Source organism: Corvus cornix, chromosome 20 (genome assembly GCF_000738735.6).
Source record: "Corvus cornix cornix isolate S_Up_H32 chromosome 20, ASM73873v5, whole genome shotgun sequence".
In the NCBI taxonomy this organism is placed as follows: Eukaryota; Metazoa; Chordata; class Aves; order Passeriformes; family Corvidae; genus Corvus; species Corvus cornix.
In genome coordinates this window covers 11324034-11349931 of record NC_046349.1, presented here as the reverse complement: position 1 = coordinate 11349931, position 25898 = coordinate 11324034, and the positions used below count along the sequence as shown (strand labels likewise).

Sequence of the window (25898 nt, the reverse complement as noted above, 5' to 3'; positions counted from 1 at the left end):
AATGTCAGGTCAGGGCCAGGACATGATAATTGTGCCGTTGCCACAGTTTGACTTAAATTACAACAATATAACTTCCCTTTTATCAGGGAAATGAAAATTAATGTGCTTATTCAGGTATAATTATTTCCAATTTTAAGCTCAGTAAAAGGTCATTCTTCTTACAGGTTGAGTTCAAATATATGTAGATGTTAAATACAGTGAAGTGAAAGTTTCTTCACATTGTGGCTTCCAGACTTCTTAATAAGAGCTGTTTGGAATTTTTCCAGTTAATTTATGTTGCATTAGGGAAGGCTCTAGTTTGGATCCAGAGTTTGTCCAAAACATCCATGAACCATTCTGGTTCTAAATGGTTCCTTCCTGGTTAAATAAACTCCCTTGGTACTAATGGTGGGGTTCCCTGGAAGTCCAGAATCATGGTCAAGTGTGGCCTGAAATTGTTTTCCCTTACCATGCATTTTAAGTGGGTGTGCATAATGGGAAATACAATATCTAGGTAAGGGAACCGTGCATTGTGTTCTCAGATTCATTTCTACAGCTCCTCTGTATCGAAGGAAGACCAAAACAAAATTATTTCAGAAGTAGCAGTACGGAAACTTGAGTTTCTCTCAATAAATTGACTCCAGCTTTTCTGTAAATAGAGCTCTAGATGTCTAAAAAAAGAAAAATAGGTATTTTTGATGTCTTTTAGTTGACAGTGTCTCCTAAACAGCAGGAACATCAGGTAGATGCTGTTGCCTGAAACAATATTCCCTGACACTAGCTGAAGAATTTTGCTAATGGGTTTAATGTGGTGCTGACAGTGTCGGTGCTTGGAAGGAAGTAGGGGTATTTTTGTTGTTGCCTGGTAATATTTGGTGTTTACTTACAAATACTTTTCTAATATCATCTTCACTTCTGGTAGTGCAAAACTTCTAATAGCTGGAAAAGAAATTAAAATATCTTGTATCATATGAAATATAATTATAGAAATCAGTGTTGATACTTAAAGGCAGCTATTCCCTGATAATTCTTGCTCTCTGGGCCACCAGAGGTAACTAATACAAAAATACCTGAGTTTGGGCTTGTTACCAGTGTGGTGCAGCCTTTGAGACTGATAGTTTTGGTGTCAAGTTGCTTTTGGAGAATTTACTTATAGATTTGATTCTTTGTGCTTTTGCCTTATGCTTCCTTTTTCCAGTGTTGGCTTTGAAATTCAGCATGGTTCATCTCTTTTGCATGGCAGGTTGGTTATAAACAACTTCTGTGTTACTTCTTGGACTGTTAAGAGAGTAACTTTGCTTGTCTAAGTGTGTCAGGGTATTTGTGTGTAAATACACTGGAACTTTACTGAGCGTATGAGGAAAGTATGCTAACAGCTACAATTTTCATTTAGCTTTGCCGAGTTTAAAGTTTAATTTGGCTGTACTTAGAGACTGCCCTTCTTAAGATCATAATTTATTCAAGTGATTTTTCACCCCTGTTACTTTGGAAGACTAAAACGGAGAAAACTTTTTCAGAACATGAAACTGGCCAAAACCACTGGCAATAGCACAAGTAAGGTGCAATGGAAAACTTCTCCTCCTGTAGTTTTACAGTTTCAGGAGACATAAGTGTTGTTTGTAACAACAGGGGATTTGAAAATATTAGAAAACAGATTTTAAAACTTACAGGAGAGTCTGTGCTTCCTTGACTTCTTTGTCTAAAACAATAATCACAGAAGTTTCCCGTGAGCTGTGTAGGAAATGTGAATACTTTGGTTGTTCACTTAACAGATATAAACTATACCTTTTTCTTTTACGTTGAGGGCAGCCTTAACTTGATCTGAATGACCTTTGCTGTAACCAAGCCAGTGTTACTGTACCTCAGAGCTTTAGGGTTGGAACATGCTAATCTAGAGGGGAAAGTTTTGTGTGTCCCTTCCAGTGATGTTCCAGGAGGTGTTAGAACAGCTTTGGTGTCTGCAGAGGGCTCAGTGGCACCAGTGACAGGAGGAGACCTTTCGTAAGAAAAAGCAGGTGTTGGTTTAGACCGACAAGCTTTTTGCTCTCCTGAAATCTTTTTTTAGAAGGATGCTAAGACTTGTGCAAGATGTTCCCTGCTGGATTCCCTGTGGTGAGTCTTGTTTGGTGCTCACAGCAGTGTTGCTTTGTCGTAGCTGGTCTGAGCACTCCAGCTATGGGGGACATTCAGTCCCTGTCTGGTGCCACCTTGAAATTTGGCATGGTCTTGTCTCAGTAAAAATTTAGTAGTAAAATCAGTGGTATGGGGAGATGCAAAATAAATAGCAATGCATTCAGGTTACTTGAGACTGAATGCAAAAGTTCTGATTTTCTGATCCAAGTGCTCTTTCACTGAAACTAACTCACACTGAATTTTGCTTGTTTTAATTCTCGTCATCTCATGGCATAATATACTTGCTTCTTACTACACAGATACAAACCTTTATAAACATGAGGCTGGGTATTGATCTGTGGAGCTCCATGTGAGCGGGTAATCAGGGGTAACAGAGCTGAGTGGTTTATTTCTGGTGGATGTTGCTGGGTTTGCTCTGTTGAGGATTACTTGCTCACTGACACGTGTGCCAGAGGTAAGGGAAGATCAATTAACAGTGATTGGGACTCTGGAAAAAAATATTTTAAAACCACCCTGAATAGAGAAGAAACTGCTTTTAATTCCAGTTTGGAGCAGAATTGAAATGTGTCTGTGTTCGAATGTAGAGTAACAGCTCTGGTTAACCAGTGGATTGCTGGAAGCTGTGAGGACACACTGAAGCTCACAAGATTTTGTTTTAAAGATGGCACAACGTGGCAAAAGTACTGAACATATTAATGTGAAATATAGACAGCCTTAGCTGAGTGTTGTGTATGATGCTGAGGATTTCACTCAGAGCCAAGTACAGCCATGTGGTTTTTTTTGTTTGCTTTGCTTTTGCCTGATATGCTGCTTTAGCCTCCTGAACATCTTTTTGGAGAAAAGCTTTCTTCTGTCATAGTTACTCTGAATTGCCTTTTGCAGACACAGTCAGTTTGCCTCCTTTCCCCTATCAACAAGGATTCCAAGCTTGTGCTCACACAGTACTGCTGTGATAGATGTGCACAAGTGAAGTAGAAATACTAGAAGTCAAGGATAAACTCATTTGTTGTACAAAAATAACTGCAAAACACTCTGTTGTGATAACTTACAAAGCTTTTCAAGTTAGAAATTGTCAAAATTATTACTAAAACTGTGAACAGTAGCAGCACTGCAAAATTTGTTTCTCGATGCACTGTTTTAATCAACTGACAATTCTGGCAAAAAGTGGAAACTCTGCAGTAATATAGTTTCAAAGCTTTTTTTTTTTCTTTTTAGTTGTGTTTAATGGAATTTTTAAGTTCCCTGATAGTGTACTTCATTTGCTATAAAATCCATAAAATAAGCAGTAGTATTTAATTCCCTTGCTGCAGATATCTCAGAGTGCATAGTCCACACAGAAGATATTTGGTTTTGTGTTCTTTCTGCTGCTTGTTTACCAACAAGTAAAAAAACCCAACCAATCAAACAAAAGACCAAGAAGAAAATATCTGTAAGGGACTTTTCAAATTGTTCCATTCTGCCCTTTTTTAGAAAATTATTTTATGAAACTTGGTCACATGTTGTGGAGCCATATTCAGATAAAACAAGATCAGGAATTTTCTAGTGCGTGGTTTAGAGATCGAGTAAGTCACCACTGATTTACAGAGGCTCTCCTAGCTAGAAATTGCAGAGCGGGTGTGGGGTTTTGTTTCTTTTTCACATCCTTAATACTGTCTGTATAAAATACTTTAAAGAAATCCTGTTTTTACTTAAAGGTATGTATTTGCAACACCTTATATCTGTACAAAAGGCACGTGCACAGCTTTGAATATCCAAAATAAAAGAGAGGAGTTACTGCACTGTTAAGCCTGTTGCAGTTGGACATGTATAACACAGGTAAGAAAGGCTGTAGTACTGATGTTTGCAAACTGCAACCAGTAGCATGTTATTTAAGAGTGTAGCTAGTAGCTAAATTTTTGGTGTGCTTAACTGATTCCCCTGTTTCAAAGCCAAGTGTGATGGGCAGAGGTGACTCCTGTAACACAGAGCTGTCAGAGAAAAACAAGGGCAAAGTAAAAATTTGTGGACCTCTTGTACATGAGAACCCTCATTGTATTTTATCCTCAAAGACTGTGGAAGAACTTACATCTCTTGAGTTTACATAAGCAGAGCTGGGTTCAGCTTACGGTAAATTTGGATTTCAAAGTGTTTATAACTTAATTGTTCAGTGGGAGAATGCTGTATTTTCTCTGTGTAGCATAGGCCATGCAGCATTCTTAAAGGTTCTGGGCGTTCTGGCCCCCATCCATCACAGTACTTAAACCATGAGTAGCCCTATTAAAGTTGATAGAATTACTGATGTGCTTAAAATTAAACATGTGCTTAAGTGCTTTGATGGATTGGAGCCAAAGTTGTCAGCACCTTGCTTTGTTGTGTGCTGTGTTACACCTGCCTCTCCATGCCCTGGCCTGGGTCTTCAAGGGACACATTCTCAGATTTGCTCATTCCAGTATTTAGCTACTCTGTGTCCTGAAATTGCAGTTTTTGTGCACAGCCATAGTAAATTCACACACAGTCTGGAACTATAAATAGACAGCTACAATTCTTGAAATCTCTCAGGCCTTGACTAATTTCACAAGATTTTTTTCTGGGTATTTCAGAGGAAACTTTATGCTAAGTCTTTACATGGAAACATGATGTCTGTAATGTTTTTCAGAAAACTATCTACTGAAATCTGTATTTTAATAAAGTGTGCAATAGAAGTCACCATTTAGGTGCGACAGCACATTCTTAAGAACTACTGTGAACTTGAACTTCCCTAGAGCTGGGATCAGTAGGGCCTGTTCTAGTTTCTGCTAATAATGCTGAGTCTTGTAAGCATTTAGGCAATTCTTTAAGACATACGAGCAAAGTTGCATACACCTGACATCTCTATCTTTGAAGGTAACTGTGGAAATCTTCCTTGATTCAGACTTTGTCCATGGTAAAAATTCTGGATTTAATGGCTGTGAAGAAAAGACTCGATTCAGTGAAAGTAGTTCAACACTGTCAGAAAGTGTGGTGAACAAAACATTTAATGTTAATATCTTTCTGAAGTCTTAACTTTCAGTGACAGCTGCATAGTTTAGTAAACATTTCCTTTGTTCCTGTCCAAATAGTTTCCCCTGTTTTTTGGGTACTGAATGTCTACATCCCCTGCCTTAACTGCTTTTCTATTCAGATTGTCATTCTGAACTTAGAAGCTACCAATACTAAATCCTACAGCATTTATAAAATGTTAAGGGTTTGGGTCATTGAGAGTTTAATGGAATTTTTTAGAAGTACCAGGGGGAAAATGGTGAAATACTTTAGGTAATTGCTTTTTATTTGAGTGAGGCAAAAAACTTTGCCTTTTGTCACTGCGAGAGGCAACCACCTTCCAGATTGTCTGCCTACCATATCACACACCAGAAGTGTTTCAGATGATAACAGAGATCATAACCACTAAAAAAAAAAAAAAAAATCAACTGTTTTCCACCTGTCTCATCAGTGTCTTCCCTACTGCATTGCATCCTGCTTTGGCTGGTCTGTGTTTACACTTACTTGGCATCCAGTGTTCCAGCCATTTTTATTTTAGGGCTTCTTTCCATTTAATACTGGCACTTAGCCAGCTGTGTACTTTTTCAGCTTTAAGCAGCACTGAGGTCATCAGCCATTATAGGAGCTATTCCTCTCATTCTTGTGCATGGGGACGTGATCGCCTTCTTTTCAAAAGCTTCATACCAAATCCTGGCTGAAGAAGTTACTGGAATGCAGGCATTTACAAAACAGTTTTAGAGCAAATGACACTTGTAGGACACTCATCAAATCGATGTTTCAAAGGTTAAACAAAAGTGCCTCGAAAGTGAGAACTGAGGTGAGAACAGGAACCCCCCATAACGCTGCTGTTACCTGCCTGTGTTTGAAAGCAAAGGATGGAGTGAACAGCACAGCAAACGGCCCAGATTTAACAGCAGGTGCTGTTGATCCATGTGTATGCACTGCCTGGGCACTATATACTCACACAATAGTGTTTTTTCTGGGCATGCAGAGATTGAGGAGAACCCAGGAGGCTGGTTCTGCTCTGAGGGATGGCTGTACAAGCAGACAGCCTGGAACAACAGAGGGGACATCCCGAGAGGTGTCTTGTGCTGCGTTTCGATGCTGCTGCACAGTTGGGCAGAAGTGTTTAAAAAATTGGATGGGCAATGGACACTTCCTTTATTCTGTGTTGATAATGGCTACAATCACAATACATAAATAAATAATTAAAAAGGTTTCTGTGCTTCCTGACAGCAGTTTGATTGTCTCAAAGCATTGAATTGTGCAAGGCAAGATGATTCAGCAATTTGACTTGAGTCCTTTGGTTCCTGCCGGTTCTGAGGTGTCCTTTCAGACCCGAAAGGAATCACAGTGTCCTCTGAAGACTCTACAGCCTTGTTAATTATTGTATCAAGTGTCTAGAGAGAATGCTAAACTTCTGAGGACACCTTTTACAGCAATATGCTTTAATTACCTGTACTAAGAGCAAGAAAATGACACTGGAGTGTTCCCCTCTGAATGCCTGGGGAGCCACAGGCCAGGTTTGCAATTTACAGAGGTGTTTAATTGCACAGCAGGAACTAAAGGGCCTTTGTCAAGCTCATACATCACAGAGCTCTTTGTGAACAATTCTATTTTCATCCCTTACCTAAACTATTGCTAGTTAATTAGTTGAGGTAAATGGAGCAGGATAAGCAGAATTATGCTTCTTAGTATTGTGTCTATGATGGTCTCTTTGTGCCACTAAAAGGTATAAAGGGACTGTAAACCAGTTAAACTGGTTTTATGTGGGAATTTGCGGAGCTGAAGGGGAGCCTTGAAGTGGCTTAGAGCCAGAATAGCATCTTTGTGCCACATCCACCTGGGCAGGTGGTATGACCAGGGTGCCACGTGCCTGCTGCCAGAGTCCTGGAACTTCATCAGGAGCAAAGTCTGCCCACAACCAGTCTTTACATCAGAATATCCATAGAGGCAAAATAAAGTTACCCTTTAACCTTTGCACTTTGGGTGTCAAAGGGAGCAGAGATAAAATAAGCCTAAAAATGGAGTTTATTAGGTTTATATTCAGGGATGCCTTTTTTAGAATTTGATATAATTTCATTGTGGTACCGTTCCCAAAGATGAGAAACAAATCACACCCTAGCCCCTAACACTGCAGTGTAAATAATGATAAAAAATAACAAGATTTCTGCTTTCACAGAGCTGTGATGTGTTTTTTTTTAATCAACACTTCAGTAATTTGTGTTTCTTGACTTTTAACTCAGAGAATGGTTCTGTCATTCCATTAATAGAAGGTATCTCTTTGTGCTTATATTTCTTATGTTCATGTGTTTATGGCTGCATAGTAAGATATGCATGTAACTCATGGAGATAAATATTGCAATGTATTAGAACAAGCAGTGGTAAAACAACTGACAGTGCTTTTCACAGTCTTTAAAAGGGAACTTGTGGAAGCCCTTTTTGCATTGTCCACTCAATACATTGCATCACATATTGTGTGAGAAAGTGATTATGCTTCAGGGGGTAATTGAACTAAGTTCTCCCAAATAATTTAGGTCACAATTAGATCTGTCCAACATAATCAATTTTTAACTGCATCTTTAATTCAAAGTGTATCAAACAAAATTATTCAGCCTGTTGGGTTTTTCTTTTTTCCAAAAGGTGTTACTTATTTACAGAGAAAGCAAATAGTTTATCCTCATAGCTGTCCTTTCTCTAATATTATTTCCTGTCACAGTAAATCATGTCTGGTAGCTGGATGGTACAATTTGCTGATAGCCAGAATCTCAGAGAAATAAGCCCAAGAATCTTCCAAGTGAAGTCGATGCTGGGGTGGGGGAAAGGTGGAAGGAAGAGCATAATGGTAGGGAGGAGAAACTGCTCTGCAGGACGGGTCTGGTGCTTCCAGGGAGATGCTCAGCACCTGTGTGGTCAGAGTTACCAGCACACACTGACTGTAAAGTGCTTTAGGGTGCGTTATGTCAGCTTCCTGTGCCTTGGGTACCATTTCATTTTATCAGGTGCTGACCAAGAGCAAAGTATTAACGTGGTTAGAAAATCTCTTTCAGCTTCACTGCAAGTGAGGACCCAAGTAAATCCTATTTCCTGTTATAAGCAGTACAGAGTTATTGCTGTGGAGCTGCTCTGAGGCAGCTCCTGCCCCATGGCACTGCAAGGGTTTGTCTTTTCTGAGCTTGAACAGTACAAACCAGAAAAATCTCTTTGAAACTGGCAGAATTACTGAGGTATCTCAGCAGTGTGATACAAATGGTGTTGAGTTTGCAGAAGATATGTAGTGGGTTTTGCTATTGCATTTTAGTAGTTTTGTCTGTAAAATTGGTACTTTGTCATAGGTCTAAGATGAATTATTTCAGCTTCACTCTGAATACCCTAGGCAACTATTTTCCCCCATTTTCAAGTGCCTCTAACTTGGCCTCTGCCCTATTTGCCGTTCTAGCTGTTACATTTGGAGGTAATTGCCATGTTCTGTTAGAAATAACCCAGGCTAAACCAAATTTATCTTTTAGTTGAATTGTAAAGTACTGCAAGATTTTTGTAGTGTGGGGTTGGTAGCAAAACTTAATTGAATTTCCTTGCTCGTGGTCTTGTGTCTGAAAATCTTGACTGCACAGCTCTGGTTCTCTGAGGTGGATTGGCAGGTAGTGCTCTTAGCTTCCATAAGGTTCAGTAAATAAATTTTAATGCAGATTTTATGGAATATTTATTAAATCCATCAGCATGTTTCACTGCATCAAAGACACCGTATTTAGATGAATAGGCATGTTTAAATCCCACGTGTATATGAAGTACATGACTGCCTGTCAAAGAACTGAATTGTGTTTTAAAACAAAATTACCTATTAAGTTTTCATTGGCTGTCAGTCTGTAATTGATGGGCTTTTGAAGGTGAGCAGAAAGGGACAGCCCGTGGCTGCTTCCCTGGGCATTCATGTTTATTGGCAGTACCTGAAAGCAGGGAGATGCACCTGTGTGAAACACAACAATGTCATTTTCTACCATAAAAAGTCAGAGGCAAATGAATTGCTTTGTAAGATTTTGATTCTGGCTCTTCCACTTGCAAATTGACTCATTGACTGCAGAGCTTTGCCTGGGGAAGGGAAGCCTTGCCCTGCTGTAGTTGTTATGTCAGCAAGTTCAAGAGTCAGCGAAGTTTGACTGTTTCAGAAATAAAGGTAATTTATGCATTACACCAATCCCTGAAGGTGATAGAGGCTGGGCTGTTTACAGCCTTGTAAATGAGACAAAGGCTCTGTATTAACACTCTGTGACTAATATGGCTTATTAAAATAGTCTATATATTCTCCAGAACTGCAGAACTTTCCAAGGTTTCCTAACCTGTCAGCACTGACCAAAAAAATTCAAATTTCTTTGCTTTTAGGAATTAGATTAATGGCATAAAGGTATCGCATCATCCCTGTCCATCCATCTGTGGCCACCCCCAATTCTTTAACAAGTTTTGTTCTGACGGTTCCATTTCAGAACCCTTTTTTAAAATTATTTTCCTACCTGTGAGATGCTTAAGGGTTCAGGGTGAACTGAATCCTTATCCTCTGGAATGTTGTTTTTAAACTTTAAGTATTTTTTCCAAGTAATGGTTATTCATATTATCTGTAAAGTAAACAAGAAATGAACATTAAATTAGTTTGCTTTCTGATAATCTGTTTGTTAATGTGTTCTCAGACTTTATCAAATTTTATGCAAAGTAAAAATGTTGCTTTTTTAATAGTAAAGCTCAACCACAGGTGGAGAAGTTCTTTACTAAATTCTGATTAGGTTGGTTTTCAACGAATATTTGATTTTTCTGACCTTTGATGTCATTCTAATTTAATGTTACTTGAATTAAAATGTCATCTTTTTTTATAGTGCCTAAAATAGACTTTATTAGTTTTCCTGAAAGCTATGTGCAGCTTTGCTTTGGCCCATTTAAATATTGAAAACAGCAGGATTTGAGATTTTTCTTCTAATCCTCAACTAATAGAGTTTAATGCTTTGTTTGGCCTACCTTGCACAGCCTAAGCAAAAGTTTTAAACAAGATTAAAAAGATGACCTTATTAACCCATGGCATCTGAAGATACAGAACAGGCCTGCAGAGACATCAGTCATTCCTTAGCCAGGAGAGCATTGGTGCCATCCCCAAACTACTCAGGATGTTCCAGAGGAGAACATTTTGACAGCCCAGCTTTTTTTCTTTCGTAGTTTTGTGCCAACACCTGGGAATAAGAAATTAAAAGGGAAATAATCTGTTTCTAAGTTTAGAATAGTCAGTCTTTGTGGTTGTGGAAAATAAAAGTTTGAGTACTTCTGGAAATTTGAGGTGCAACCTGGCTGGGATTTATTTTAAAAAAAAGGGATGTTGCTTTTGTGTGCTGTACCTTGTTAGTCCCCGAATAAAATGAACGTCATCTTTTTGGGTATTTTTTTGTGAGAAGTTAGAGTTACTTGTAAGCTGCTGTTGGATGGGTGATTGATGAACATGCTGAGTCCCAGAAGAATAAAGTGTCTCATTGTCATGGAAAGTTTATGCCTAGTAAACATTACAAAACACAAAACGCTGTGATACATTCACTGCTGTGTAATAAGATTCCTTGTTTACTGGGTAGGCTATAGGGCCATGGCAACACCACCAGAAATAGGAACTATGAGTATCCTTGTTGTAAAGATGATGATGGTTATCGAGCAGTTTGTTAATTGCTGGAGGTTAACGTTGCTCCGTATTCATTATCACTTAGTAGTGAGAGGATCAGCCAAGAGGTGTAAATGTGGAAGTTTGACTGAAATCTTTAATTAAAATAATGAGATTTATAGAATGGCATGGAAGAGTCAGGTCAACGTGCACCTCACTGATGCTTTGAGACAGTTAATAGCAAGTGTTCCAGGGAGTAGAGCATAACAAGACTTTGCTCAAAAACAATGCTAACTTCCTAAACTTCTCTTTTTCTAATGATATTCCAAACCAAAGCAAAAAGAGTGATGATGCTGTAAAAATACTGGTATCTTGCTTGGCTTTCAGCATATCAGTTGCCCTTTTGATCTAAACAGCACAGAATCTGGATACATCTTCATTTGAAGTTCAAGATCCAGCTGAAATTTGGAGGCACAATAAAGCCAGACAAATTGCTTACACTGTCGTTGATAAACACTTCCTGCTTTCATACCATTATTTACATATTTTTAATAATTAAACATGATTTTTAAAAACTGAAAGCGGATGGTGGTTTTGCAACCATATGTGCGCTACTGAGGAAGAGAGTATTTGTGCACCCTACGTCTTGGTTGTGGAATGGAGAGTTTGTCAAGACCTGGGGCAATAGAAAGCATTGCAGTTAGGAAGGAAGAGGGTGAAAAGCCCTCAGTTTTTCCTCTCATATCCTGTCTTAATTTATTTTCCTTAATTTGGTGCTTTTGGCCTTTCTTGGCTCACTGCCTTGTTCTCATCAGTGGTGCCAAATCTCTAAAAGCAAAAAACTGGTAATCTTCAGGAATAAGGTGGTCTGTAGGTAGGTAAAGAAGTGTTGGAAAACATAGAATTTTCACCTGATTATTGATCATTCAGTTCTCTCTCTGCATCAAGCTTCACTGACCTTCCTTCCTATCCCTGCCCCAAACTCCTGAGGACACGTGGTCAGTGAGGAGCTGATGTTTCGGGATAATCACATTTGTATTTGTTGGAGTTGTGCTGCTGATTAAGACACGTTCCCTACACAGCAAAGCCTTCCTGAACGAGATGATCTGTGCTGCTGCTGTTTGCTTCCCCTCTGCAAGAGCAGCGCTTGCATTGCAGTCGTGCTGTCACAACCTGGGAAGGTACAACCAGATCCTCCACACCTCTGCCTAAAAGGCAGAATAACATGGGGCTGGCATGGTGCTGTTTTCCTTGACCCTGTCTTTTATAAAAACTGCCTTCATTTTTCATTTGGTAGCCAAAATTCCCACCACTCCTGGATGTCTGTCTGCCTTGTTATTGGAGTAGTATTTTTTTTTCCTGCTGTTCTTCTGCATTCTTGATTGGTGAATATGCTTTCAGTTTCATTTTGGTTTTTGACTGTGAGTAATTATAGAAAGGCAAAAGTGATAAAAAGCATTTGTAATATGCTTACTGAATTAACTCACTAAAATGAGGTTTTCAAGCTGGAGTCTGTAAGCTGAAAGTGTGAGTTACTATTTTTGAAAGGGTAAAAAAAGGAAATGCTCTTGGTACTTCATAATCTCTGGGACACTGCGCTGGAAAATGTTAGTTTTCAAAATGAAAAAAAATTTAAATGTTGATATAAATATTCCATAATCAAAGAGTTCTGGAAAAGCAGTTCAGTAAAGATTAAAAGGTCACTTAGACAGTTTAGCTGGCTTTTTTTAGTAATTACATGGCTAACTCTGTTTACCTCAAAGTAGTGATTTTACGCTGTGTACAGCAAGAAATTATTAATGTGAAAAATTTTATCATAGTGCTTTGCAATTAGGTTACAGTTTACAGGCTCAGTGCTAGCAATACTTCTAGGGTGCTAATTCCTGGTTATACCAAATGTTTGATCATGCATTTCATTTGCTTGCACTGTTCAGCATTGAAATTAACTGGTGTCAGATTTGACACAAAATGCAGTACAAAGGAGCAGAGGCAATGGTTTGCACTGTCCTGCTCCAACCTGTTGGGCTGGTTAATGTGACTGCAGTTAATCCCAAATGATAGTGCTCATTCCAAATGGTTTTCCAGCCTACTCCTCTGTTTGTAGTCAAGAGGTAATTTTGTATACTTGGTTAACCCTTTGCTGGTTATGTGTCACATCCAGACTATTTGAATGTCTTGTGTCAGGTTGAGTTCCCTGCTCTAGCTTGTTCTGCTAAGGCACCATTTTTGTGCTTTAATTTTTTGTGCTTTGAGGTTCCTTGGTCTCCTTTCATTTGTTTCTACTTTTAGTAACTCACCCTTTTTTCCTTTCTGTTTGTTTCCAGTGTATGCCTTCCTAAAGAACTTTCACGTATGTCTAGTATTCTGCAGAATGTCTTTGTCCCAGTCTGAGACTGTAATAAGTTTTTATTAAAGCATAATTAGACACTGATTTTTGGATGCAAGTAGATGTTACTGCTTAAAATAGATGCAAATAGATTTTACTGCTTAAATAGAAAAGTTATGAGATATTTAATTGAGCCTATCTACAAAAATTTTCAGTGACTGAAAGCACTTTAAAAAATGCAGTTTTGATAGAATATTTTTCAAGGTCATGTTCTGTTTTAAAAAGGTATTCTGCTTTTGTGGCTTACGAATTTAATGATGTATCTTTTTTATTACAGGGAGAAGAAAATGAAAATTCAGGATATTAAAAACAATATTAAAGAAGCTATAGAGGTAACTTATGAGCTATTGTTTTTAACTATTCCAAGTGGCTATTTAGACACTCTCTGCAATATTTTACTTGTGTTTCTTTGCAGACAATAGTGACAGCAATGGGCAATTTGGCACCTCCAGTGGAACTAGCCAATCCAGAGAACCAGTTTCGAATCGACTACATCTTAAATTTAGCAAACCAGATAGACTTCGATTTCCCTCCGGTGAGTAATTCACAGTGGCTGCAGCCATGCCTTTTTGAAAATGATTATATTTCCCTGCCCTGTAGTAAATATTTCCCCAGAGCAGCAAGCTGCTCTCTGGGAATTACTGCAGTAGGTACCTTTGGTGAGTGCCAGTTGAGTTTACAGCAGCACAGCCGGAATATTCCTGCTGATCCTTCAGAAACATGAAGACCCTTGTCTGCTTTTTGTGCTCTGGTGAATTAATCAGCCACAGAGTCAAGATGGACAGTGCTGAGTGTAAAGTTTGGATATTGCTGGGAATTGCCCTGCCCAAAATGAATGGAGATACACACAGCACTCTGTTGATGGTTAGCTGGCGTTTAATGATTTCTCTCTTCTGGAAGAACAGTGGAGTTTTCTTGCTGATTCAGACTCTGTGTCAGCCAGGCTTTCTGCAGAGGCTCCACTCACACATCCTTGCCCCAGCCCTCCCAGTCCTGGTTAATCATTCGAGGTGCCAGCAGTCCCAGAGTAAATGCAGAAAGGATAATTATTTGGTTGATGATACAACTTTGTGCCCACTCACGGTGATTAATTTCTCCTGTATCTCAACCAGACTTGTAGCAGAAGCCCATGAAAATACAGTTTGCAAACACTGAACACTTAAACACTGAGAAGATATTTTTGTCAATTGCCATGAAGTACTTTTTACTTGCAGTAATGCAGGAATGTTTCAAAACTTGTATTTCTCTCTCTGTGCACTGTTCCAGGGGGCTGAGGGAAGGAATTACGATGATGTGTCAAAAATCATAATCTATTTACACCAGAATTTTGTGTCCAGCAGTAGTCAGTCCCAGATGCTTGAAATGAAAGTGCAAGTGCAAATAATAGTAAGATGTTGGATAGTTTGCACTGCACCAAGGTTTTTGTAATTTTTGATTTGTAAACATTATTGAACAAGCTGTTCTGTGCAACCAGCGACAGTTACCTTTTCCTAATGTTGCCACTTCTAGGAATTTCTCTGCTTTGGTCAGTCTTTATCAAAAGAAAAATAACCAACCAAACAAACCTACATGCTTTTTGCACATGGCAGAAGTCAGGTGACATTAGCAATTAATTGGCAATACTGCACTGTAATCTTCCAATCAGATCATTTTCAATGTTCAACAGGCACAGACAGGTTGATAGAGGGGAGGTGTATGATTCTAGCACATAAAATGTGATAATTTTCATTTTGACTTAAAGCATCATAAATTCGAGATTTTGGGATTTTTAACTTCACACCTCTTTAATTTAGACATTTATCAGTGTTACTCACAGAAATACTTGATCCCTTCATGGATGATCTCTACTACTGGGGGCACAGAAAAGTGTATGCTTTGAAGATAGTTTTAGGAGAATATCTGAGAGAGAAGACAGTAGTTCCTTGCTCCACCCTCTGTGCTCCTGAACTGGCTGTGTGCCCACAGCTCTCCTAATGCCATTGTTTGTGCTAGTTCAGGTTGTGATCTGTAACAACGCTGCAACAAGTTCCTGTGACCTACCTTGCAGTGAAATACTGGATTTTCCTTTTCTCTTCTATGTCAGAGGTTTTTTTTCTTCGATTCAATTGGAGTGCAGTGATTTCTTCTAATTTTTCCCTTTTTTTAACTGAAAGCAAGGTGTAATTGTGTGACTTACAAGGTCCTTAAATAATTCCAAGTTCAGTGAAGAGTCTTTGAGGTGTTGAATGACACACAAGTTCAGGAATAACAGTGCTCCAATAAAACTAGTTTTTCTTCTCTGAGCAAAGGTATTGTCTTAAATTTTTAAGCCCTGAGTCTACAGAGGTTTAGGCGTGTACATAACTTTGACTAGTGGCTTACTTCATTGGCGTGATTAACTTATTTCATATGTAAATGTTTGTGGGGTTGAGGTTTTAAACTGGATATGCATTAGCCACAGATGTTGAAGGACTATTGTTGGCTCTCTCTGCCCTTGGTGATTATATAAGTTAATATATCTCTGATTTCTGAGTGTGTCTGAATGTAGGTTGTAGTCCTTTGGTACCTGGAAAACTGAACCTGCATTTTAACTGCATGATTCAAATGAAGTTAAGATCTGGAGTGTCCCTAGATGCCAACTCTCAGTGCATAGTGTCAGAAATCACAATCCTTGAGTACTGCTCAAGGTCATCATCTTGTGTGTATGAAGGAGTAGTTGAAATGAATTTTAAGGTAGAGGCCAAAATCTGTGTTTATAATTCCCTGTGGAACAGGTGGAGTTAGAGTGCCTGTTTCCTAACAGCAAGGTTCAGTGTAATGTGAAAGGCAGAAGAAAGTCAAGAAAAAGGTAGGATGCTAATACTGGGATCTGGCTTTAGATGTAAATTAGGATTAGAGCAACTTTTGTGTTCTGATATTCTAATTCTTTTCTTAGTCTGGGTCTCCATCTGTTTGCTTTGCAGTTTTTGACTTACAGGAAATGTGTGTCATTTGTGTGGACCATATTGTTTTGAATTAAAAAAACCTAAAAAACAACAGCTTGAGTTAAAAATAATGTTGGTACAGTGTAATGCTAGGTTAAACATCCCCTTTAAAGCTGAAAATTTAGTATGTTGGAGATTTATTAATTCAGCACAGTTGGTATTAAGAAATTAGATTTCTTGAATGCAAGTAGTAGCATATGGAGAGAGGAAAAACATAGTGCTGACTGAAAGGAATTCTGTCCACATAGTCATGCTGGTGTTTTAAAATATTGCAGTTTTTAGTAGATCAGATCTATAGTTGAGACTTCCAAATGGCATTTCCATCATTACTGTCTTTTGATGCATTTAGCTTAACACAACTCTGTGTGTGTTTTCAGTGTTAAAACTCAACCTCGTAAGTAGTTTCAATAATTCAAATTAGCTGTATATCTGTCTCAAATGTCAGGTGATGTTGGGTTAGCTGGGTTATAAAAGTGGTATTTTTATTCCTGTTCTGCATACCAGACAGTGGTTAGGATATTTTCTCCATCCCCAGGATCAACTAGAATAGTGGCCTTCTTCTCATCCCTTTCTTTTTGCTCTTACTTTTAGAAGTGGAAAGGAAATGTTCCTGTTCTATCAACATTTCACACTGTATGATCAACCAAATCGAACCAAGCTATGAAATGAAACCTATTTACTTTGGGTAGCAGTCCAATTATAATTCTCTGGTTTTAATGAAATATTCAAAATAGCTGGGCAGGATTTACAGCTGCCTATTTTTAATTGATCTGGACTCAGCTGAGGAAGCTGTCTCTTGAAAATACCATACTAAATTCAGAAAAATGGTATTCAGAAAGTAGTAGAATCAGAGTATTAGCTATTGAAGGGCAGAATACCAGAGGAATGACTCCAGCCTATGGCTTTCTAGGTTGAGGATGTTTAGAAGAGATGCTGATGTTGTCTGCCGGTCTCTTGGTTCCAGTTTAAGTTTTATTACACTGCTGCATTGTAGTTATTTTGAATCTCCCACTACCACTGCTGCTGAATGGTTTTATTATGGTTTCTGAGTGGTGTCCTTGAGCTTTACCACACTCTGGCTTCAGCCTCAAAGGCAGCTCAGCATCCCCTGTGCCCACAGCCAACCCTTCCCTCCGCTCCACACCGGGATGTGCCACCCGCACTGGGCCAAAAAAACCTCCACTGGGTCCCCGGTGTAAATCAGACCATTGAACCACCCCAGGTTAAAAATAACCCTAGTAACCCTTACTCCTTCTCTCTTCTATTTTGGGGAGATTATTTTTAACAGGGATCAGTTTTGAGGGCTGATTTACAACCTGGCCTGTGGGCAGTGTGGGTACAAAGGAGGTGGTGCACAGTGTGATCCCTTAACCTGCAGCAGGGTCAGAACGGGGCTTTGGAGTCCCTAAAATGGTTTTGACACCAAAATCTTCAAGAAGGTAACAAGATAATAGAGTCTCAGTAAGAAAAGATGTGAGCTGGGATCTCTTTGCTGCCAGAAGTGTTCCTTAATTATGTAGGCAACAGAACAAAATTATGTGTCCCTGTAGATAACCACCCTGATGGGTATAGTGATAGATATATTATTATTCCTGTCTAAATACATCATGGGAGAAGAAGAGAGCTGTTCTGGTTTGACAGCATCACTAGCTTTATAAAGTAATGACAAACATATTCACTGCAGTGGGGGACATTTCCCATGGGAATATCTCAAATGTCACAAATTTTGGGGTGTGAAAGTGGGCAAAACTTTTCTTTGCTGAGGATATTCGTGGGAAGCTGGGAAAGGTGGGAGACAGTGCTCGGTTTCTTGGGTGTCTGGACAATATTGTGTGCAGTTTGAATACGTACTACAGAGAGAAGATTGAGGGCTCCAGCTTTTTCTTGTCCAGATTCTCTTTAAGATTTTGAGCAAGACACCTCAATGTCCTATTTCCCTTTTTTTAGTGCCCTCTATCTTGTTATGTGTAAAATAGTGATAAATACATATATATCTTCGAGAAGCATCTTGAGGTGCAGAATTAGTAGAAAATGTGGATATGTAAAGTATTTTTGCCTCGAGAATGTTAATACTCCGAGAAAGGAGTGGGAAGTCTTACAGACAGTATCACTGATGTGGTGCTAGATCCTCTGAAATACTCCTTACTTACTCTTTTTAAAATCTCTATTATCTTATCTACACAGAGCAGCTCCCTCTAAATGGGCTTCCAGATAATCCAATTGAGTTTACCTGATCGGACTTTAACAGGAATTTATGTAAAGCTGGTTTTCCTGTCCTTTAATAGCAGAAAAATTTCTTGAATACAGATTAATTAAAGAGTTATTTTGAAGCCTTCTTTTAGTAGAGGGTCTGTCAGGCAGGCAGCCACTTGATTTCATTTCTGTTTCTCAAAATTGAGACACATATAACTACTAATGATTTGCAAATGAATCTCCTGAAATCTCTGATTTTTGCCTACATGGATAAATGCCTGGTAGGAATATTTTACTCTTATGTGTGACTAGCAATATCTAGCAAATTTTGTTAGTGCAAATGTATTTATTGGAAATGATTTTTTTTAAATTTCAGCCCTTTAAATTCTGCAGTGCTTTCACTGAGGTGTTCACATAATTCTGTTGAAATCGCACAAGGAATTTCGCCCAGGACTTGAGACACTGGGGATTATATACATCTCTTTTCTGTAGTCCAGTTGCTTTTGTAGTACAAAACCCCCTCACCCTATATTTTGCTTTATTATTATAGATTTATTTGATTAGTATTTGAAGTAAAAGCTAATGCTTTATTCTGAATTTATATTTTTATCCAGTAAATTCCCACCATACCAGACCATATTTACAGGTTCAGAAGTTCACGTGACTTAAATTCTCTTGATACATCATCTTTGTTTTCCTCAGAGCAATCTTAAAGAACAAGAACAGGTTAATTCAATTTATGTTGAAATAGAAGAGCTGTCAGCTGAATTAAACAGGAAATAGGCATAATTTAATATAGAAATTCTTGAGCATTTTCTGGTTTTAATCACAGTAAGAGACTATCACAAAATATTGGTGTATGCATAGATGAAATAAAATTATACCTGTGAGCCTCCCTGGTATTACAGTGGATCCAGCCACAGCCCTGTTGTGTCCAGCTGACTGGTCAGGGTTTTCAACTGGTCTTTAGAGAGTACGTGACATTTCTTCAGTGTTCCAGTAAAATTTAAGATTTTTTTTTTTTTTTTAAGCTCCCAGGAAACAGGGTATCTTTTTACTCTTAAAAAGAAATCCCAGCAATTAAACAGAACTTTAAATTAATTTTTTGAAGTATATTTGAGCTTCATTTTTTCATGTAGACTTTATTGTGAGCCTGTGAATACTTCTATGAGTACAGATGCTGCTTCTTCAGAAAGGTTGTAAGAGGGTTAGTGAGATGTCCTTGGGAGGAATGAGGAGAACTGTTTTATCTTACACTCTTTTCTGTTGGTGGAAGTTTCTGGCAAAAAGAGGCTTTTTGTTTCCACTCTGAAAGGAGGCAGCAGAGTTAAGTGTGGTCCCAGGTGTTTGTTCTTGGCACTATGTGAGGTAGTAAGGTCATTTGATTTGACTGTTCAAGCTTACTATAAATTCATTAAACAAAAAGCAGCTAAATAATGTAGTATGAAAGACATTTTCCAAACCCTGATTTAAGGCTCAAAGGAAATTTCTCAGAGTTTTATTAAACTTTCCTTCTTACACTGAAGTCTCCAAAAATAGCTGATGGTTGAACTGCCTCTATCACCCCTCTGAAGTACCCTGGAAGAGAGCTGGAATGGGGTAGAAGACTTCTTTGTGCCTTTTATGCTATCAGGAAGTTTGATCCATTAATGAATTGCCTCTTTCTATGTATGATACACTTTGAAGAAGCAGAGGAACACTGATTATTTGGTTTAAATCGCAGAGGAATCTTGAGGAAATGGGGAGCAGGCTTGATGCTTTCACCCAAAGTGAGTTTTCCTCCCTAATAAACCTTGAGGAGCTGTGTTCTGGTATCAACAGATGAAGTTTCTGTGGTGATTAAACTTCTTGGGAAAGTAGAAATAAAAGAGAAATGGTTTGATATTATGTTAGTGAGGACTTCCAACCAAGGGCACATTGTAGCTTATGGGTAGGGATTTGTGTGTTGGCACATTTCTAAAATGCTGTGGTGTTTTGAAACTCTTAACAAAGGGGAATAATGTGAGTTCAAACCTGACAGAAATTTCTTACGTAGAATTCCCTTCCCATTGGCCAATCCTTGCAGCCACGTCCAGTTTAATTTACTAGAAGTTACCAGGCAGACGCACAGACTATTTCAGAATCATTCTTCTTTTCCAAGCATGCAAAGCTATTGATAATGAGCCTGAATCCTTGCTGAAAATATTTCTGACTCAGTTATGGGAAGTGCTGAGTGCACTGGCCTCTCCCAAAGAGTTTTGTATTCAGCTCTGGACACGTGCCAGTAACTGGAGAATATCTTCAACTATTCGTAGGTATGCGTTTCCTTTGTGATATCATCAGCGTATTTGCCCTAAAATAGCAAGCAATAATTAACACTTGTTCACACCATTAGGAATGCAGATGTTTCCCTATTCAAGTAAGTGGCTTATTAAACTGTCTGATTTGACAAATTTAATACATTCTGGTATCCCTGCCCAAGCTTGGGGAGAATGAAAAGTTGCCTTGAATTCCCTTCTCTGAGTGCCCTTAGAGTCAGTAGTGATCACTTGATTTCAGCTACGAGCAATGAGAAATAAATCAATTTGTTGGGTACTTTCCTATCCTGGAAGGAGAAAATCAGCTGGTGCAGTTTGTCTTGGAATGCTCTGTGCTGCCCTGCCATCCCGTGACCTTGCCTTGTTGCAATGCCTCGCTTGTGGAATGCAGCAGAACTGCCTGGCTCTCAGGAAAGGAAAGTTTGTGCTCCCCCCTGGCAGAGTAGGTCTGTGAAGGGGTTTGAAATCAATGGTCGGTGCTACTTTAAAAAACTGAACACGTTGGGGAGCAAATGTCCTCCAGGAGACAGTTTTACAGTTAGAAGCTGGTTTGACCTTTAATCCTCAGGTTTGTAAGTCGGTGACCTATTTAAAACTCTTATTATGAAATGTGCAGCTCCATGGGACAGTGAACTTTGCCCAGGAATTGAATCCCAGTTTTAACCACAACATTGTGTAATGGTTGTACACACCTTTTAGGAGGTAAGGTTTTTTTCAATGGCATTGACTTTTGATGGAATTAGTAAATAAACTGCTCTGCTGAAGGATCCACCCTATATTATATTTTACAAAGAAAAGGTAATGCAGCATGTCCATGCTAAGTTTCCTGTGAATATGGTGTCACAGTGGCAAGGACTGTGCCAATGTTTTTCCCTGCCAACATCCTAATGCCTATAAAACATTGCTTCATAAACATTTTTTTAACGTCTCTTGAGTATTTATATATCTGGAGGGAACAAAGCCTTGTAGACAGTATGTCCAGTTATATTCTTTCATTTTCTACTAATATTTTATCCTTTTAGAATTCTTCTCAAAAGCAGATCTTGGTTCCTTTATTTTTTCCCAGGCCTGGAGTTTGTCTCTTGAGGATTATTTTTTTTAACAACCAAAGCGGTCAACCCCCAAGTTCTTTAACACTTTCTGTAGTTTGACTTTAAGCAAAACTACTGTTTACTTGCTGCCATTTATTCAACTTGGTGAAATTTGAAATAGTAGGTTTTAAATTTGATTAGACTCTGCATTGTCCCGTTTCTAATCCAGACTTGTGTCAGCAAGATCTTTCTGGAACAAAGAACTGTTTTCCAAGCATCCCTTCTGCATTTCCACTGATGGGTTTTTTTCTCTAGAGCTTTGCAGAGATTCCTGTAAGTGAATTCAAGTGATTTACAAATGCTGCCTATTGACTCATTGGATTGGGAAGCTTTCAGCAGGTGGAGAAACTGTTGCCTCATAAATAAAACATTAATAATGAAAAATAATTTCACATAAATGCAGCTTTCTAACCATTGTGGCAAATAGGGTATTATGAGAGGTGAGGTTTCCTCAGCAGCAGCAAGTCGTGGTCTTTGATCCTTCAGTTATCTAAGCAAAACCAGAGAAGGTTTACCCAGACAGAGGATTTTCTCAGGGTTTTTTATAGTTTCCCAGAAGTGGAGCCTGTTCTTGGGGATTGTGCCCGGAATTCAAACTATGCCCCTGCCCAGCCTGAGCAGATTCAGTCAGGCCCTGTTTGTTCTCTTCAGATCTGTGTTACATTGACATTCCTTTCCCTGAGTGTTCTCCTCAAGGATTTCTCCCTCTTTAGGGTTCTGTTAACGCTTTGGGACGTGTGAAGTCTGCTCTGGTGGTGAATAAATGCTCCAATCCTGACATAAAGCTTAGGAGGAGTTCACTCCTCACCTTCCCTGGTGGTGCCATCCTGTCACCACTTCTGTTGACTTTTGTTGCTTTACACAGCTTCAGCTGTACTTTAAACAGGATCTTGGGTGTGTTTTGTTACACTGCAGCATTTTATTTCTTTTTTAATGGAAAATGACATAATTTGATTTTTTTTTTCAATTTTAAGTATGCAAAGGGCAAGAGTGGATAATATGATCCTGCACTGCAAATACTATGGATCGTTTGGAACCTAACATTCAAATCCTGTTTGTTGTGGAATGTCATCTCAAACCAAATTGTTATTTAGTATTATTTGTTTATTTTAGCTGTTTTGTTAGGAGTTCCATTTTCTAGTGCAAGAAAAACCTGTGTTGATGCTGCTGTAGTGTCTGTTATATTAGAATGTGCCAGCAAATGAATCAGTGTTGTGGAAACAAGAACCAGACATGTAAGGACTAGTTTTCTGGCTATTTCTTTTCAGGAAATTTTCCTGCTACTTTTGGTTAATTTGTTTCCTAACTCATTATTTTTAGAGCTCTCATACAAATTATACCTATTTAACTAAAAAAAACCCCAACCCTGTTACTGACTTGATTTTTCTAGTGGCCTCTGAAGCCCCTGTTTTACCTAAATACATAACAAATCTTGTGGTTTTACTTGCCTTCCCTGAGAGTAGCCCCAGGCTACATTCCATGACTCAAATGGGATGCTGAGGATTTCTTGTGTTATTCTTTTTCTTAAATATTATTTCAGAGCTGTGGTTAGTGTAGGTGTACTGGGGAGCAGGGAGAATCTGGGTTTTTGCAACCAGCTACTATGTCTTAATTCTAAAATCAGTCACTACAGTAAGGAGGCTTCTAATAAAGCAGGAGATGAACTCTGCAAGCCTGGTTCTGACTTTGCTTGGGTGAACAACCTTCCTGGTTCACAGCTGTGTAAGGTGGCTCAGCATTAGTCCCAACGTGTGTAAAGATGTGTTTGATGTGGCCTAAAGACAAAAAGGTTGTGTATGACCATCACAAGTCATGTAGTTCACTTTTTAAAACACAATTAATACAAACAACAAAAAAGGACTAAAAGTAACAGCAAAAACCCATCCCAAAGAAACCCCACTGTGTCTTAGTAGAATAACCTATTACTCTTCAGTTGCTGTAGATCCTGATTTTGAAATCCCAATAAAAAGTTCAAAGAATGTGGAATTAAATTCTTTTTCCATCCCACTTGGACAGTCAACAACCATACTGAGAAGATTGCCTAAGTATTGCTGGTTATAGTTCAGATTAGCAGGACAGGCATAAAGGCAGTTTTAAGTATTTTATTGCTAATTTGGCCTAACAAGGCACAAACACTGATCTTTATCCCATTACTGTAATTGACATATTTTCTTAGAAGTGAAAACTGCCCTTAGAACACAGGGAGGACTCTTCTAAACAATATGTAACTGTTCTGGTAAACTAAACCCTGGGCTTGCTATATCAATGTGTTTATGCTAGGGCCGGGAACTGGTTTTATTTTTCATCCCATTTTAAGATCTGATTGCAGAAACTACTCCAAATGTAAGGCATTATGGAGTTTAAAAGGTCTTTGAAATAATTGCTTTATATCAGCTCTCTGCCAAAGTGTCATAGTTGTAGTGAGAAACAGTAATGAGGAAGAATTTTTGTGGCAGAATTTTACTGTGCTGTGCCTTTTGTTATTAAAGCACTGCCTTTTTTCACTTTGTATCTACAGTTGTAGGTGATGAAGAATGTTTTACTGCATTTTTTGTAAACTTAGCTCTGCCTAGTTATTTGTCCATTTGAATCAGCTGCTGTTTCAGGAAAAAAAAAACCTTGTAAAATTGCCGATTCCATTTTTCTGATTCCCAGCTTTGTAGTAATAAGTTGAGTGAGCTGTATGATGTTCTGTATTGGACAGTTTTTACTTCTAAAAATAAATATAGAAACATTCCCCAAAAGGGGTTTGGTTCAAATATAGTGAGATTGCAGATAATTCCTTCTCTCTTCTTTACTTTTATCTTCCTTCTCCTTTTTGCTTTGGAAAGATACTTTCCTCACTGTGCTCTGATACAGTCGAAGGTGACTGATAGTCCTCCAACTGCCAAGAAATTGGAAATCTTCAAAATTTAAGTATCCAGTGAAGATAATTCCAGCAGTGGGAGACAGAAAACTGAGGACTGAAATTAAGATGTTGGTTCATCTTTTATTTTCCTTAATAGCAAAAGCAAATGGTTGTGCAATCTGCAAATACTAAAAATCAAATAAAATCTTCTTACCTACTTTTGAAGGAAATTTAACTGGTCTTTTTGTTCATGAACAGTTCATAAAAGCCAGGAACAAACTGAAATCTAATACCATACATAAACGTCATAATCTCTTTAAAAGAAATCAGAACAAAATTTAGATGTGTATTTTGTGTTTACTCTCATTTTTGTGTATGTGCAGCTAGTGAATGCTTAATAGCAATAAAAGGATAATGAAATTTGCATCTGATGGGCTGCTTCCCTTGTTGGTATTCACAATTGTGTGATCACACAATCACACACGCATCTCATACCTGCCAAGAAGAGGGTGCTCTGAAAATCAGCATCACTAAATTTACTTAAGATGCCTTTATGCATCTTTAGGATGCAATTTAAAGGATTTACTGTTCTGTTACAGTTCAGGTGTTAGTTAACATTCTGGTAGGAGCATGAATTTTTTAAAAAACTGTTTTCAAAGTGAAATTTGCAATGTGTCCCCTTTCTTTGTACTACACTGATAGTAAAGGAATGTGAGAGACTGATATCCTAAGAGATGGAAGAACCTTGAAGCGGTACCATGGCTATTCAAAAATAACACATTCTTCTTCTTCTTTAAACTAATTCTGCTGAAAAAAAAAGGGGTGGGGAGAGATAGAATATATACAGCAAGTATTTGAAAGGTCTTGTGCTGGTCTGGATTAAAAAAAAATACTTGCTACTTAAAATCAGAAAGCTCTGAGAGATAGCCAAGGAGCACCCATGGTTGTTGATAAGAGGAATGCCCACAGTGGTGTCTGTATGTATTTTAGTCACCAGGCTGCTGCTGTTCTTTTTCAGCCTATTCAGAGTTCTTAGACTGATGGCCAGAAGTTCAATCCATGTTGCACATGCTGTTGGAGCCAAAGTGCATCTTTCATATGCCAAATGAAAGGGCTTTTGGTTGTGTTGTTAACTTGTGTTGCAGGTTCAACAAAACTGAAGCATTGCATTTTTGGCTGTCTGCTTTCATATCTGGGATTGCAGTTTTTAAGGCTGAGACAAAACATGATCTAGCCTTGTATCACTGTCTTTCTTCTGTAGTTCAATGTCTTTTTACACTGTAAAAGAATAAATTTATGAAAGTGGTACAGAGTTAAGTAAGATACGGATGTCTGTATAGTCCCTGAAGATCCTCACTAACTTGCAGAGTCATGTAAAGCTTAAT

At 38.4% G+C, this 25898-nt stretch overlaps 1 protein-coding gene across 1 annotated transcript in view; it reads left to right on the top strand.

The window, feature by feature from the left end:
- GNAS (GNAS complex locus) overlaps window positions 1-25898 on the top strand; it is a 132313-nt gene that overhangs the window by 71095 nt on the left and 35320 nt on the right. Inside the window, 2 exon segments of the mRNA XM_039563263.1 lie at window positions 13399-13453; window positions 13537-13656. Of these exon segments, the coding sequence (XP_039419197.1) occupies window positions 13399-13453; window positions 13537-13656 (175 nt within the window).